Genomic DNA, 16067 nt, shown 5'->3' on the forward strand with positions numbered 1-16067 from the left:
TAACATTTTTTTTTTTTTAGTCAAAAAAAAAAGATAACATTGTTTTTTTAACAAATATATATATGAGGATAATCTTAAATTTTAGGCTTAATTGCGTCCATATGTTTATTTTAAATTTTAAATTGATCTCTTACGTTAAAAAATTTTAAGTTTGTATCTTACGTTATTAATGTATACATTAGTTTCTCATTTTCATTAAATTTTGAGTTAATTTTATCTAAAATTTTCACTTGGCACCTCTTAAGTTATGGTCGATTTAAACAAAAATTTGACTAAAATGACTAACTTGAAACTTTTTAACGTAAGAGACCAAATTGAAACATAAAATAACATAAGGAACATATATGCAATTAATACTAAATTTTAATTTTAGTTGATTCAAATTTGTTTCTATTTCTTGAATGATGCAGAAAATATTAAAAAAACGATCAGGAATAACTAAAGCCAGTCCATTGAAATTCAAATAATGGTACAAGTCTATATAGTGTAGTGATAATTCATAAAGAAAGTAACATTAAACATATGACTTATATATGTCACTTGGATTATTTGTTGATCATAAATTACTCCATCGAAAATCACCTTGCCTTAAAACATCATAATAGACAACATGCTTACAACTCTCAGTTTCCAATTTTGAAGTTGTCATTCTTCAAAAACTCATAAAATCTTGTAGCCAAACTCTCTTTCAAAGCAGGGGAAACAGGAATTTCTCCAATCATTGTCTCCAAAACCGCCTCCGAAAGCGCCTTGTTGTTTATAACGGTATGTTCGCGTTCAGGTATTGTCTCATCTTTGGAGAATCTAAGCTGTGATTAATTTGTAGAGGAAAAAAAATGTAACTTCTTAATGTGTTGTTTCATAATCATATGCATATATATATGTAATTGGTGATATTAATTGTACTAACCCCTAATGTTCCATTTGGTGATTGACTATAGAAAACAGTAGCGCCCGGTGGAAAATATTGATCTTTGAAAGCTTCTCTGAATTTTTGAATGGCTTTTTCTTCTTCATCACCATATGTGCCTTCAGATTTCATATGGTTAATACAATTTTCTGACACTTTCCTCACATATTCAGTACCTTCTAGTGTTCTCACCTTTGTTCCTCGAATGAATTTCTCAAAGGGACCTAATTAAACACCCATAAATAAGTCAATGTACAAAAAAAATGATGAAAGACAAGTTTTAAGGTGCATGAGGTATTGTTACCTTTGATAATATCCCTGTAGAAATCAAGGGATTCGAAGAGCTCAGCTGAAGTTTTGTCCTTCCACTTCAAAGCGAGTGATTCTACAGCTTTCTCTTCCAAATAAACTCCTAATCCGGTGAACTTCACAAATTCTCCATCAATATCTAACCCTCTCACCCCTACAATATCGCTACCATATATATTACCAACAATAAAACACCAACATATTTCTATATACTATCCTAATTATAAGACTTTGTTTGACAAAAATATATTATTCATTTACTTTGTTTTGACCGTACTTTTTTTTAATAATATATAAATGTAAATATTCTGGTATAAGATGTTGTTCAATTTATTTTGATGAGTATTTTCAAAATATTAATTTTTTATAATTTTTACTAATAGACAATTAAATATATTAGTGATCAAAATTGTACATTGTCGTACGTGCGGTGGTCAAACATGACCTTATAATTAGGGACGGATTAGTAATAACTTTAATGTTTAAAAAGTTAATGCTTTTGTGTAAAAAAAAATAATAATGCTTTAATCATAGTGGTAGAGTGAATCTCCAAAAAATTTAAATGTGAACCCCCATTGTTTATCTTGATTTTTTTTACTGTAGTAAAACAATGTTAAAAAATTATGTCTGGGATATGTGTGGGATGTTTGAGTCATTTCACCATCCTGTCATGTTTTAGAGTGAGTGAAAAAAAATATTTTGAAAACTATACCTACGTAGTTTTTTTTTAAAAAAATAAATCACATTTCATATATATAAAATAATTACACATGAATAAAAGGTAGGCGGACAACAAGTTGCGCCATTAATCTTTTTTGTATAGTAAAACTCAATCTTTGATTATTGAAATTTGTATGCTTGTATCACAATTAACAACTATTTATAATAATATTATATGAAATTGTAAAATATCAATCAAATTTATCTTTCAGTTGGATATTTGCAATTACTAAATGATTTTAAATTTTAACAATAAAGTAAATAAATTTAAAATTAAATAAATAAATTTTTAAATGGATTAGATGTAAAAACAAACATGAATAATTTTTTTTAAAAAAAATCAAATAATATATTAACAAAGTGCTTATAAGTACGGAAATTCAACCAACTTATAGGATTGGGCATGAGCAGTCGAAAATCGATGCAGTCATGTAATCGTTGAGTTTGTAGTTGTCTGATGAAGATTGAACAGTGCAAATTCTTATTTTAAAGTTTTGTATTATTAAACAAATAAAAATGTTGTTTTAAGATCTGAACTATTTGGTCAAAAGATCAAACGGTTCTAGGTGTTGATTGTGCTTAATCCAATTTTTCACTTACCACTCCCTTATATATATATATATATATATATATATATATATATATATATATATATATATATATATATATATTTAAATGTGAAAAAATTAGCTAGCAAGTAATTCGTAGTTGCAGTCAAATATTTGACACATTCACACAATCATAGATATGTGGTCGTTGGATAAGATTATATGCCTCAAAATTTAAATCATCTAATTTTGATCTCAATATATATAGACCGTCCACGGTCCACATGAATAAATATTTAATAGTGGTTCCAACTTTGTGTTTGTGTTAAAAAAATCATCACATAGTGAGATAAAGTTAATTCATAAAAAAATATGCCCTATTCTTTTGGTCTATAGAAAAGAATGCTGTTATTATAATAAAAAAATAAACCTGCGCCACCGAGAAAATAAGATTTGGTGGAGGAAGGAGGTGTCACCACTGCCGGAAATTCAAGATACTCCACCTTCACTCCGGTGATGGATGTTGCTGTTGTCATATCTATACCACACTTTGCGTCAATTTGATCTATAAGTGTTTTTTGAAGTGTCTATTTTACAATATTCAACTTTAAGATTTGACACTGATAGAAGTGTTTCATGCAAGTGTTTATATAGAAACTTCAATGTCTATGAGAGAAAAAAGTATTAACACGAGTACAGCAAGTTTGATTAAAAAAATATATAGCGGTTGATCTTAAATCTTAATTAATGTAACATGTAACATGACGGTGTATATATTCAATCACACTATATTATAATAGAGGCATGATATTTAAACACAGTATCTCCTGACAAATTTTTGAAAAAAAGTGTTTGGATATCTCCTGATAATAGGTGGCCCAACGGATCGTGAAGAGGCTCTGATACCATCTTAGAAATAAGTATTTAGGCTAACTCAACCTTACAAAACCGGCTTGTAAGGTGAGGATTGCCTCTAGTATATAAACACTTAGTCAAGCCATCTCTCAATCGATGTGAGACTCTTAACAATTTTAATAAATTAATTTTTGATATATGAATTAAGGTTGTGTTTTAGAGAAAGTCATACATAAGCGCAAATATTTAGCAACAAAATTTAGGTACCCAACAAATCATCAAAATTAAAAGAAAAGAAATTGTCACCTCAATTAACATCACTTTAAGTTTTCTTTTTACTTATCTAAACAGATTTTTGATGAAATTATGGTTGAGCGGGATGATTATGTATTCTATATGGATGTTATTTATGAAAGACTCCCAACATATTGAGCTAATTGTTTTTCCATTGGGCTCACAATAGTGAATTGTCGTAAATTGCACCAAAAGGAGAAAACGATTACCGATGTGATCGAGGCAAGAAGGTTGTTGTCAAGGGGCAGTCATCAAAGCTGTATGTGCCTAAGCTACATAAAGTATTAATGCGGCAAAAATTCAGCCTCTTGTTGTTACTATTCCTAATGCATATGAGACTCCGACAGACAATTCATCTGACAAGATTGTTAATAATAAGGCTAATGAGACTCTTAAAGAAACTAATGTTACTGCGGTTATTGATGTGGATGATGATGTCAATGGTTACTGCTCCTGAGAGGTTGAATGATAATGATTGTAATCATAGTGCTTTTGAGGAAGTCCCGGAAGTGGAAATAGAGCATGTTCATACAGATATCACACATAATATTACACAGACTATAGATCCATATATACCAGAGTTAGTCTCTGATTCGGATGAGGAAGTAGTAGCTGAAATTCAAATTATTTTGCAGTAGTTTGCTTTACCATAGATGTGGAGAAGATAAAGAAAAAAACATGTATAACTAGAAGGCGTATCAATATTGAAGATGTTTCAGCATCTAAAAAAAAAGATGTTTCATTCACTTCGTACTTCTTTATGAAAACTAAAAAACAAAATCTACCGATTGCATGCAGCGTTGGGAGTTATCATACCCGGTTTAAAGGTCTATCTCTGCCATATGCTCTCAATGATCTTTTATAGTAGTATTAAAGTGAAATAGGAAAATGTTGACAAGTTGACTTCTCTTTAGTATATTGCAGAGGTTTTCTTCTGTGGGAAATCTCGTCTTATGTCTTTATTGAGGTCTAGTTTAGATATACTCTTCCTAATTTTGTCTTGGAGGGTTCAATAGCTCTGTTCCAGCAGTAGGACACTTGAACTTGACTATGTTATGGCTTATCCAACCGCTAGTGAGTGGGGGTGACCAAAAGAGATCCAACTCTATTTTGAATCAAAAGAAAAATATCAAACACCATTCCTAACTCCTTCACCTACCCACTAAACGACACAAGCTGCACACATCACACAATTCAAATATTTTCATAAAAAACAATTTTTTAAATAAAGAATTTAATTATACATTAATGAAAGGTAAACAACAAATTGCGCCGCTAGTCCTTTCTATAAATTTAATTTAGTTTAACTGCGTTAGTTTAGTTTAATTAATAGAGACATCATATTTTATTTTATAGGTTAAAGTTAGAGTTTAAATCTCAAACACTCTATTTAATTAAATGTGAAAGTCAACTACCTAACCAAAAAATAAAGAATTTAATTTATATGTATTATCAATATAAAATTATTTTACACATGTTTCAATAATATATTGACATATCATATAAAGAATTTTAAAACGCATGATGTATTTTATTCATTAAATATGTAAAAGCATATTATTGGATGTATCGGTAAAATAATTTTACACTTGACAATACACAACCATTAAACGCAAAAATAAATACATTTTATTTAGTTTTATTTTATCCATCGATCACTCAACGAAGGGCAAATGTAGATCACGGACAGTGGGGAGAGAGGGGTTGTAAACCTACATAGTACACATGTGTCATTTCTTATGAATCTTCTAGTAAATTGATTCATTAATTAAAGAAATTTGTCGTACTCATAATTAAGAAAGAAAATAGAATTAAAAGAAGACATCTAGAGAAAAAATAAATTCAATTCATTGACATTTTTCTTATCAAAATAATTGTCATTTTAGTATATGTTTTTTATATACCTAAAAATCTCCTCCGATTTAAAAATCAATGCTAAGAATAATAGAATATTGACGCTTATTTTGCAAAGACAAAACCTCAAAATATTGCGTGGCGTAGTGCAAATATATACAAAATAAATGTGACAATTATTTTCCCATATTATTCTTACCATTTTATTAATATGTGTTACGTCCTCGTGAACATAGTTCAGTTGGTTGAGACATTGCATGTAAAATGTAGGACTGGAGTTTGAACTCCGATACTTCCATTATTTCACTTTTAAAAGTGAAATTCTAGCCACTAGACTACTCGACAAAAAAAATAAATTATGTGTTACTTTTAATGGATATAATTTAAGAAACTCATTTTACATAATTTATCTTTTATTTAATGAGCTTATTTGTCTCACATCTCATTGATAATCTTAATTTTAACTCTTATTGATTCAATTATTTTCTTATTTCATAAATGATGGACATAAAGTTAAAAACAACCAATAATAACTAAGTCCTTCAAAAAATAAAAAAACTAAATCAATCAATTCAACTGGCGCACAAGTCGACGACATAGCTAGTTCAGGGATAATTTATTTATTCTTATGGTCCAAATTTTTTTGTCCAAAAAAGCAGCTTATGATTTACAATCTCCAATAATGTTGAAGTTGTCATTCTTCAAAAACTCATAAAATCTTGTAGCCAAACTCTCTTTCAAAGCTGGTGAAACAGGAATTTCGCCAATCATAGTCTCCAACACTGCCTCTGAAAGTGGCTTGTTCTTAATAACGCTAATGAGATTCTTAAAGAAACTAATGTTGTTGCGGTTATTGATGGGGATGATGATGTCATGATTACTGCTTCTGAGAGGTTGAATGATAATGATTTTAATCATCGTACTTTTGAGGAAGTCCTGGAAGTGGAAATAGCGCATGTTCATACAGATATATTGCATGGAATATTACACGGACTATAGATCCATATATATCAGAGTTAGTCTCTGATTCGGATGAGGAAGTAGAAGCTGAAATTCAAATTATTTTGCAGCAGTCTGCTTTACCATAAATGTGGAAAAGATAAAAAAAAAAGCATGGGTAACTAGAAGGCGTATCAATTATGAAGAAGATTTTTCAGCATCTAAAAAAAAGATGTGTCATTCACTCCGTACGCCTCTAAAAAAACTAAAAAACAAAATCTACGGATTGCATGTAGCGTTGGGAGTTATCATACCCGATTTAAGGGTCCATCTCCGCCATACTCTCAATGATCTTTTATGGAAGTATCAAAGTGGAATAGGAAAATGTTGGCAAGTCAACTTCTCTTTAGTATATTGCAGAGATTTCTTTTGCGAGAAATCTCGTCTCATGTCTTTATTGAGATCTAGTTTAGATATACTCTTCCTAATTTTGTCTTTGAGGAGGGTTCATTAGCTCTGAATTCCAGCCGTAGGACACTTGAACTTGAGTATGTTATGGCTTATCCAACCGCTAGTGAGTGGGGGTGACCAATTTCAATGCTGGAAATGCCTAATCCAAAAGAGATCCAAGTCCTTCACCATTCCTAACTCCTTCACCTACCCACTAAACGACACAAGCTGCACACATTACACAATTCAAATATTTTCATAAAAAACAATTTTTTTTTAAAATAAAGAATTTAATTAGACATTAATGAAAGGTAAACGAACAACAACTACGCCGCTAGTTCTTTCTATAAATTTAATTTAGTTTAACTAAGTTAGTTAGTTTAATTAGTAGGGACATCATATTTTATTTTATAGGTTAAAGTTAGAGTTTAAATCTCAAACACTCTATTTAATTAAATGTGAAAGTCAACTACCTAACCTAAAAAATAAAGAATTTAATTTATATGCATTATCAGTATAAAATTATTTTACACGTATATTCAATAATATATTGACACATCATATAATGAATTTTAAAACGCATGACGTGTTATATTCATTAAATATGTAGAAACATATTATTAGACACATGTGTAAAATAATTTTACACTCGAGAATGTACAACAATTAAACGCAAAAATAAATACATTTTAGCTTATTTGTCTCACATCTCATCTTTTTTTCTTAAAGATTGTATGATAATCTTAATTTTAACTCTTATTGATTCAATTATTTTTCTTATTTTATAAATGATGTTCGTAAAGTTAAAAACAACCAAGAATAACTAAGGGTGTGTTTGGTAACACAAATAAGCTAGCTTATAGTTTATTATATGAATTTATAAGCTTGTTTCAAAAAATTAGAGGTGTTTGGTAACAAGCTTTTTGTACTAGCTTATAGCTTTTTTTCATATGCTATTTTAAGTAGCATTTGAGCTTATAGCTTATAGCTTTTTACACTTTATTCAATTTTTACCCTTTAATTTAATAACTATCCACTCTAAAAAATAAACTACCCACTATCAATTATGTAATTTTATATTTAATAACCACTTTAAAAGCTAATTTTACCAAATATTTTAATTTCAATAAGCTAATTTTTCAGCTATCCGCTATAAGCTAGCTTTTCAGCTATCTGCTGGTAGCTATCAACTAGCTTATAGCTTATTTTTACAAAACAGACCTAAGTCAATCAATTGAACTAGCGCACAAGTCGACATAGCTGGATAATTCAAAATGAAAATAACTTTTTTTTTTTATGGCAAACACTACATTTCATTGAAATTGAATAACATGATTACAGTGAGCAGCTTGTAGTTGATGTGGGAGATAACTTTGAGCCAACCGTCCTGAAAAAGGAGCTTATGATTTACAATCTCCAATAATTTTGAAGTCGTCATTCTTCAAAAACTCATAAAATCTTGTAGCCAAACTCTCTTTCAAAGCTGGTGAAACAGGAATTTCGCCAATCATAGTCTCCAACACTGCCTCTGAAAGTGGCTTGTTCTTAATAACTGCATACTCATGTTCAGGTATTGTCTCATCTTTAGAGAATCTAAGCTGTGATTAATTTGAAGAAAGAAAAATGTTACTTATTATTAAAATGTGTTCGATTGAAAAATATAAGAGTACAAAATTTATTTATCTACACGAATGGAGGGAGTACCCCTAATGTTCCATCTGGTGATTGTCTATAAAAAGCAGTAGTGCCTGGTGGAAAATATTGATCCTTGAAGGCTTCTCTGATTTCTTGAATGGCTTTTTCTTCTTCATCACCATATGTGCCTTCAGATTTCATATGGTTAATACAATTTTCTGACACCTTCCTCACGTATTCACTACCTTCTAGTGTTCTCACCTTTGTACTTCGAATAAATTTCTCAAAGGGACCTAAACATATAACCATAGATATAATTAAGCAAGTACAAAGTTTGATGAAATTAATAGACACAGAAAGTGGAGGGATCAAAATTCAAATCTAACAATTTCGAAATTTCTACCAGTTGAGTTAGGATTTACAAACAATTTTAAAAATATTTGAATCATGGGAAAAGACAGAGATAAGAGATAGTAGTATTCGCAGTATACCTTTGATAATATCTCTGTAGAAATCAAGAGATTCAAAGAGTTGAGCTGGAGTTTTGGCCTTCCACTTAGCAGTGAGTGATGCTACGGCATTTTCTTCCAAATAAACTCCTATTGCCGTGAACTTCACAAACTCCCCATCAATATCTAAGCCTCTTACCCCTACCACATCATTACCAATAACAAAACATCAAATCTCTAGACATTAGTTAAGAAAATCAAGTCAAAAACATAAGGAAATGTATGATGTTGTTATCATAATAAAGAAAAAACCTGCGCCGCCGAGAAAATAGGATTTGGGGTAGGCAGGAGGTGTCACCACTGCCGGAAATTCAAAAGACTCCACCTTCACTCCAGTGATGGACGCTGCCATTGCCATATCTACACCACTTGATATACAGGTGGTTGTAAAGTGTGTATTTATTTTATTTTTTTGTTTAACTTTAAGATTTGAGACAGAGTGAGAAGTGTTTGCATACAAGTGTTTATATAGAAATTTCAATGTGTATGAGAGAGAAACTATTAACACAAGCACATAAAATTTGACTTAAAAGATAGACAAAATAGTTGAGAGATACTTGCATTGACCATTAATATTTGGTCACACTTACATATTTGAGAAAAAAATAATAATTAATTATGTATATTTTGTTATGTGTGTGTGACCAAATGATGACCAAAGACCATACAAATATTTCTCAATAATTTTACTTATATTGCTAGGTTGGTATTAAATAATGCTTCATAATAGATCATTTCTAAATAACAAAAAATTATTTTATTACCGTCTCCGACTTTACTCATATATAAGCAAAACAAATATATTATTGTCTCAAAAATAGTTGATAGCTACTAGAAATATTTATTAAAAAATCAGCATTTGAACTTATATGTTTTTTCTTTATGTTTTTCTATTTTTACCAATATCCAACCCTGTTTCTGTCTTTCTATTTATACAATTTTCTCATGATGCACAAAATTGTAGTTTCTAAAATTGGCACTGCCATGTACGTTTCTTGTAGTCTCTGAAGAATTGCACAAACTTTAGAGACTTCAAATTATTGATTAGTTTTCTCTTAAATTTCAAGAAATATAATCTATTGAGGAGGAAAAAAACCAAAAAATTGGAGATAGAAAATACTCCGAAACAAAAATAAGAAGTTTCAATAGCGGACAAATGCGAGGATGCGCACTTGGTGATGGTTGAGAGAGGAAGACAATGTAGAGTAAAATTTCCATGGTCACGTGACCATATAGTCACACTCGCATATAATTTTTTGAAAATTTATGAAATAATTAAAAGAATAAATGAGAAATTAAAATTTTATGAGTGTTACTAAAAAAATAATATTTGGTCACCTGACCGTATAAGAATAATTTGACAATGTAATGTTAAAGATGAAATTAAAGTTGGGTGAGACTGTCTTGTGATAATGTTAAGTGACTAAATTATAAGCCTTTGAATTAAAACAAATCAATAAATTTATTTGAAAAATTTAACACTTTATGTCAATCAATTCTGACTTTATATATATATATATATATATATATATATATATATATATATATATATATATATATAATCAATATTATTATAAATAAATAATACTCCCTCCGACCTTCAATTTATGTTATTCTTCCAAAAATACCTTAATTAATTGTTCTGTTTTATAAAATTATTGTAGAGTTCTAATGCAAATTTAATGTCATTTTAGAAATGCAATATAAATTTTACATAAATCAAGACAAAAAAGTAATTTCTTAATAAGTGTGCAAATCAGCATATTTGTTTATAAAAGAGGCCGAACAGAGTATATTATTGATCCTTAACCTACCCACCAAACGACACAACATGGAGACACATCACGGTTTCATAAAAAACAAATTCTACTACCTCCATCCCTAATTATAAGACCATGTTTGACTATTGCACGTACGCCAATGCACAATTTTGATGACTAATATCTTTAATTTTCTATTAATAAAAATTATAAAAATTTAATATTTTGAAAGTACTTATAAAAACAAATTGAACAAGATCTTATATGCTAATATTTATATTTATATATTATTAAAAGAATACGGTCAAAACAAGATAAATAAATAGTATATTTTTAGCAAATAGTATCTTATAATTAGGGACGAAGGTAATATATATTTAATTCAGTTATTTTTCATGCATCAATGATCATTGATCAATCATTCAAGAGCACTGCCGTGACTGTAGATCACGTACAAGTGGGGTTTGTGGGAGATATATTATTGGGGTTGCAAACTTCCGGTCTTGTGAATATTTTAGTACTTCCTCGATCCTAACAAAAAATGGCATCGCATCGTAGGAAAAATAATTCAAATTCAATTATAAATTTATAATAGAAAATGATACTATGTACCTTTCTACCCCAAAAAAAAAAAATGATATATACCCAAGAAAAAATGATACGGTGTTTAATTAAGTATACTCTCACAGAATAGCTGCTTTATATATTTGTGTTGTGGCTATTTAATATGACTTTTTTCAGTTTATGAAAGTTTAATTTAGTTGATAGTGACATTGAATTATATATGTAGATGCCAAAATTTAAATATCTTACATTTTATTTATTGTAGAATGGATTTTTTTATCTTGTGCAATTTTGCCATGTTAATAAATTCAACAAAATAGGAGTCAAGGTTTCCTCCATTTAGAGCATGTCCATTTAGTCCTTTTAAATGTCTAGACTAGATGTATGCCACGTGCAAAAACAATATCTAAGGGCTGAGATTAAATAATACATTCAAAATCTTTCTTCGTCTCCACGCTAGTAATTCTTCCTCCCTTCATTCTCTCATCGCCGTTCTTTGCCGGAGTCGCCATTTCCTTCTTAAACGGACAAGTTGTAAAGATGAAAGATTTGATATGAGGATTGTTCGTGACGGCGGCGGCCGAATAAAGCGGTTCACTCATGATATATTGGGAGAAAAGAGGAGAGAAAAGTGATTTTGGACGTTGCTGCGTTTGACGGAGATGGAGTGCTGAGCGGAGATTGGCGGCAGTGGCCATGGGAGGAAGACGAAAGAGTTACACCAGAGGAAACGTCAATCTAATTTTATTTTTATTATACAATTTTTTTTATCTTTTAATCTCAGCCCTTCAATGATTTTTTGGACACGTGTTGAATATCTATGCAATCAAATGGATTAAATGGATAATAGAATAAATGGAAGATATCTAAACTCATAAAATAGTAAGTTTGCATTGAAATTTATGCATTTCATATTAAATGTTTGATTTTTTAATAAATTATCATTATTTTTTATTAAATAGTTACTATTTTTTATTACTTTAACATGTGCAACACTATATTGCTTTATAGAAAAGAAATATTGTACGACTTTCTTCAAACTTTTACATGTAGGTATTAATTAATTCTTTTCAAAGTTACCTTGTTAAATGTACATTTGAGAACACAAATTTATTTTATTTCCCTCTCTCCTATACTATTAGATATCATTAAATACTGGGGTAATTACGTAATAATTGGACAAATGTATTGTTACAACTTACTACAACCGTTTTTCTTATTAACGGCAAAATTTGTAGGATGTCTTAAACTTTGTGTCAAATTTTTATTTGTGTCACGTTATATTGGGTTAATTTCCCATATTTTATAAGGCAATCTAGAATTTATCTTATTCAATAGATTCAAGGCAAAATATATTCAGAGGTTCTTTATATTTTACCTTTATAACGGTCTTTTAAAATTTTCAAGTATTAATTTTCTATTTACTAAAATGTCATTCATTATTATATATGAGATATGTTATATCAACATCAAAAACCTAGACAAAAATACGACATCGTATTCTCTTTACTCACAACACGGTTATTGAAATATATAAAAAATATTAAAAAAAAAAGCTAAAAGTGTGCTTTTGTTATATTTTTATTTAAAAAAATGTGTTTAAGTAACATTTCTCATTATATATACAGCATTGCTATACAATGGGAAGGAAAGCATCCTAAAAGTATCACAAAGTATAATTAACCAATGAGAAACAAGAGTTTTGCAGAATTCATGGCAAGTTTGCTAAAAAAGATGGAAGTCAATGATAAATAGATGGGCGGAATACACAATTGCGAAGGATTCGTGAGAGACTCATCCGTTTCAAAATATAAGCAAAAGTTGATCAACAAAAGTGAATGTATTTAGTCATAATCTTTAACCAAATAAATCAAGTTTTTTTGACTTAATTTTACTTATATTCTAGGACGAAGGGAGAGTACACTATTAGGAATTTGTCCTTTTCTTGGAGAATTTTCTATGGATTTGGACCAAAATTTCGCAGCAATAGAGTAATTAAAAGATACTTGATAAACATTACCAATCAAAGAAATAAGAGTAGAAAGTGAGATATTTCATTTCATTTCTTTTCGCTTCGTTCCATAGTATTATTGATAAGAAGGTAAAAAGAGAGATACAAAAGTTAAAGATGTGTAGACATAAAGTAAATGCTCTCAACTCAACGATCTTGTGCTGCAACGATTTTGGAGATGATAATAATCAGTTTTCAATCTTGAAAGTACCCTCGTTCAACAAGGCAGGTAATCTTGCAGCCAAACAACGCTTTAAATCAGGTGAAACAGCATGTTCACCAATCATAGTCTCTAACACTGCCGATGAAGCTGCCTTGTTCTCTATAACTGCAGCCTCCTTTTCTGGTATACTTGCGTCTTGAGAGAAACTAAGCTGCAATCATTGTTTTTAATACTCATGTATTAGTTCATCATTGAATATATCAGAGGAAGGCTTAATTTACCTTCATAAAAGTTTAATTTTCATTCAATATATATACACTGGTTTATTGGTTCATATATATGAACACGAGAAAGTCGTGTAATTTAACTGGTTTGAGCTAAAAGTTTGTTCAAATTCAAACTATTATAATGTTCCTGTCAAGTGAGTTATGTTTACTGATAAAATATTAAAGTGTTATTAATTGTTTAAAAAAACTTTCGAAAATGCATAATTTTTTAATTCAAAGGATTGATAATTTTTTAGCAAAATTTCAAACCTTTTAACATTCAAACCTTACTCTAATTAAAATAGTTAAGGAAAAAAATGAATTGAAATACTAACCCCTAATATTCCATCAGGTGATTGCCTGTAAAAAACAGAGGCACCAGGTGGAAAATTAATAGGCTTGAAGGCTTCAACAAATTTTTCCATTGCTTCAACTTCTGCATCTCCATAAGTCCCAACAGATTTTAAGTGTGCCACACAGTTTTCTGTAACCTTCCTTGAGTACTCAGGACCACTCAATTCCCTAATCTTTGAGCCTCTAATCAACTTTTCAAAGGGGCCTAAACAATAGTCAATTATTCAATCAACATTCAGTATATATATACTAGTATTACTAACTTTTAAAATTTAATTACTTGTAACATGAGATAACTATAATATTAGTGTTATAAATAAATCCTTTAATAATTGCAAGTTTTAGTGAAGTTATTACATACCTGAAATGATGTCTCTGTAGAAGTCAAGGGTCTCAAGTAACTCTTCAGAGGATTTACCCTTCCATTTAGAGGCAAGTGAAGCCACTGCTACATCTTCCAAATATACTCCTATGGCAGTGAACTTGATGAAGTTTCCTTCAATAGTCAAACCTCTCTCCCCTGCACCACCAAGAAAATATGACTTACCGGTCACCGGAGAAGTAATCACCGCCGGGAATTCAATGTTCTCAACATGGATTGCAGTGATGGCAGACATATTCTTAGTTCAATGTTAAAAAAAAAATGGGTGACTATGTTGTTTCAGATTTTGTTTGAGACTTGTGTTTGTGTCAATGTTTATTAATGCAATTGTAAGTGGGGAAGTGTTTTAAATAGGAATTAGCTAGGAAGCAGCGGTCTCGTTCAGGCGGCTCCTATTTCTTTGTAGTTGAGTGTATTTTATTTGACTACTATTTTATATGACTGCTATTTTATTTAAGTTTAATCATATGTTTCCTCTTTACTATTATTTTAAGTTTTAGGTTCGTCCTTTACGTTTATTTTAAATCGTAGATATAGCTGGCCTTCTAATATTGCTAGAGAAAAAAATTGAGTCTTTTAACTTTTGATTCTTTTCAACATTCAATTAATCCAATTCAAATGATTCTCAAGTTATGAAAATTGGTGTCTACAAGCAAATACACACCGGGCTGAATGACCTCAATATATTGTGGTACTATTTACATTGGTTGGAAGTGTCTTTAGGAGGGATGGATAAAACTCAATTGTGACGGAGCATATAAAAGTTGTATTAATCTTTCAGGACATGGCGGTCTCCTTCGGGATAACAATGATACTTGATTGGATAGCTATGTTCGTAAGATTGGTTCTTGCGACACACTCCATGATGAGATGTGGGGTATGTATATCGAGGTGGATTTGGCTCAGAGACAAGGGAATATTACTCATCTTCGGGTTGAAAGTGACTTGAAGATTTTAGTCGACATGGTAACAAGGAACTACAATGCTAATGAGATTATTCCTACTTTGATTTGGTGCATTTGTGATCTTATGAATATGAATTGACAAGTTCAAATCAACCACACGTTGCATGAACGAAACAGATTAACGGATTGACTAGCTAATTTTAGTTTTAATTTAAACTCTTTTCGATTTGCATATAATGAAAACTCTTCCCATAAAACTTCAAAGTCTCATTTTGATGACATTTTCAACGCTGAAATATGTTCTAAACTAATAACTACTATGTTGAATATAAGAGAGAATGCCTTGTCGTTTTATTTAGAATAAGAGTTTGTTATATACATAGCATTACACTTGAGTCAAAAATAGAAAAACTTAAAAATAGAAGTCACCACGTTACAAGCCTTTATTATGTGGAGACTGTATACCAAGTCATATTCCTAATAATAGAAACAAAATAAAATATAATAATAATAATAATAATAATAATAATAATAATAATAATAATAATAATAATAATAACCACAAAATATTTAATAGTATGCCTCGAAGTATTTGCTTAGTTTTGTAACTTTAAATCAATTATATTTAGGCACATATAC

At 29.8% G+C, this 16067-nt stretch overlaps 3 protein-coding genes across 3 annotated transcripts; all 3 read right to left on the reverse strand.

Annotated features, from left to right (window-relative positions):
• Positions 1 to 432: 432 nt before the first annotated feature.
• LOC123912962 (chalcone--flavanone isomerase 1B-1-like) lies at positions 433 to 3115 on the reverse strand. Its single transcript, XM_045963556.1, has 4 exons — positions 2918 to 3115; positions 1215 to 1373; positions 911 to 1134; positions 433 to 809 (listed from the first exon to the last, which is right to left on the reverse strand). The coding sequence occupies exons 1-4, from the start codon at positions 3021 to 3023 to the stop codon at positions 624 to 626; spliced, it is 675 nt and encodes a 224-aa protein (XP_045819512.1). The 5' UTR covers positions 3024 to 3115; the 3' UTR covers positions 433 to 623.
• Positions 3116 to 6040: 2925 nt separating this feature from the next.
• On the reverse strand, positions 6041 to 9503 carry LOC123912951 (chalcone--flavanone isomerase 1B-1-like). Its single transcript, XM_045963544.1, has 5 exons — positions 9276 to 9503; positions 9006 to 9164; positions 8584 to 8807; positions 8379 to 8477; positions 6041 to 6249 (listed from the first exon to the last, which is right to left on the reverse strand). The coding sequence occupies exons 1-5, from the start codon at positions 9379 to 9381 to the stop codon at positions 6151 to 6153; spliced, it is 687 nt and encodes a 228-aa protein (XP_045819500.1). The 5' UTR covers positions 9382 to 9503; the 3' UTR covers positions 6041 to 6150.
• A 3876-nt stretch (positions 9504 to 13379) lies between these two features.
• Positions 13380 to 15188, reverse strand: LOC123922133 (chalcone--flavanone isomerase 2). The gene is made up of 3 exons (XM_045974881.1): positions 14503 to 15188; positions 14123 to 14346; positions 13380 to 13732 (listed from the first exon to the last, which is right to left on the reverse strand). Exons 1-3 carry the CDS (start codon positions 14756 to 14758, stop codon positions 13547 to 13549), a joined length of 666 nt encoding a protein of 221 aa, XP_045830837.1. The 5' UTR covers positions 14759 to 15188; the 3' UTR covers positions 13380 to 13546.
• Between the last annotated feature and the right edge of the window lie 879 nt (positions 15189 to 16067).

The sequence above is a fragment of the Trifolium pratense genome, linkage group LG1, assembly GCF_020283565.1.
Source record: "Trifolium pratense cultivar HEN17-A07 linkage group LG1, ARS_RC_1.1, whole genome shotgun sequence".
In the NCBI taxonomy this organism is placed as follows: Eukaryota; Viridiplantae; Streptophyta; class Magnoliopsida; order Fabales; family Fabaceae; genus Trifolium; species Trifolium pratense.

Excerpts from the sequence above, each read along its gene's own strand:
- LOC123912962 (XM_045963556.1), bottom strand. The coding sequence starts at position 3,023 with ATGACAACAGCAACATCCATCACCGGAGTGAAGGTGGAGTATCTTGAA. Across the intron at positions 1,374-2,917 it reads TTATTTTCTCGGTGGCGCAG|GGGTGAGAGGGTTAGATATT; the intron begins GTTTATTTTTTT and ends GCGATATTGTAG. Across the intron at positions 1,135-1,214 it reads CTACAGGGATATTATCAAAG|GTCCCTTTGAGAAATTCATT; the intron begins GTAACAATACCT and ends GTGTTTAATTAG.
- LOC123912951 (XM_045963544.1), bottom strand. The coding sequence starts at position 9,381 with ATGGCAATGGCAGCGTCCATCACTGGAGTGAAGGTGGAGTCTTTTGAA. Across the intron at positions 8,808-9,005 it reads CTACAGAGATATTATCAAAG|GTCCCTTTGAGAAATTTATT; the intron begins GTATACTGCGAA and ends TTATATGTTTAG. Across the intron at positions 8,478-8,583 it reads CACCAGATGGAACATTAGGG|CTTAGATTCTCTAAAGATGA; the intron begins GTACTCCCTCCA and ends AATTAATCACAG.
- LOC123922133 (XM_045974881.1), bottom strand. The coding sequence starts at position 14,758 with ATGTCTGCCATCACTGCAATCCATGTTGAGAACATTGAATTCCCGGCG. Across the intron at positions 14,347-14,502 it reads CTACAGAGACATCATTTCAG|GCCCCTTTGAAAAGTTGATT; the intron begins GTATGTAATAAC and ends ACTATTGTTTAG. Across the intron at positions 13,733-14,122 it reads CACCTGATGGAATATTAGGG|CTTAGTTTCTCTCAAGACGC; the intron begins GTTAGTATTTCA and ends CAATGATTGCAG.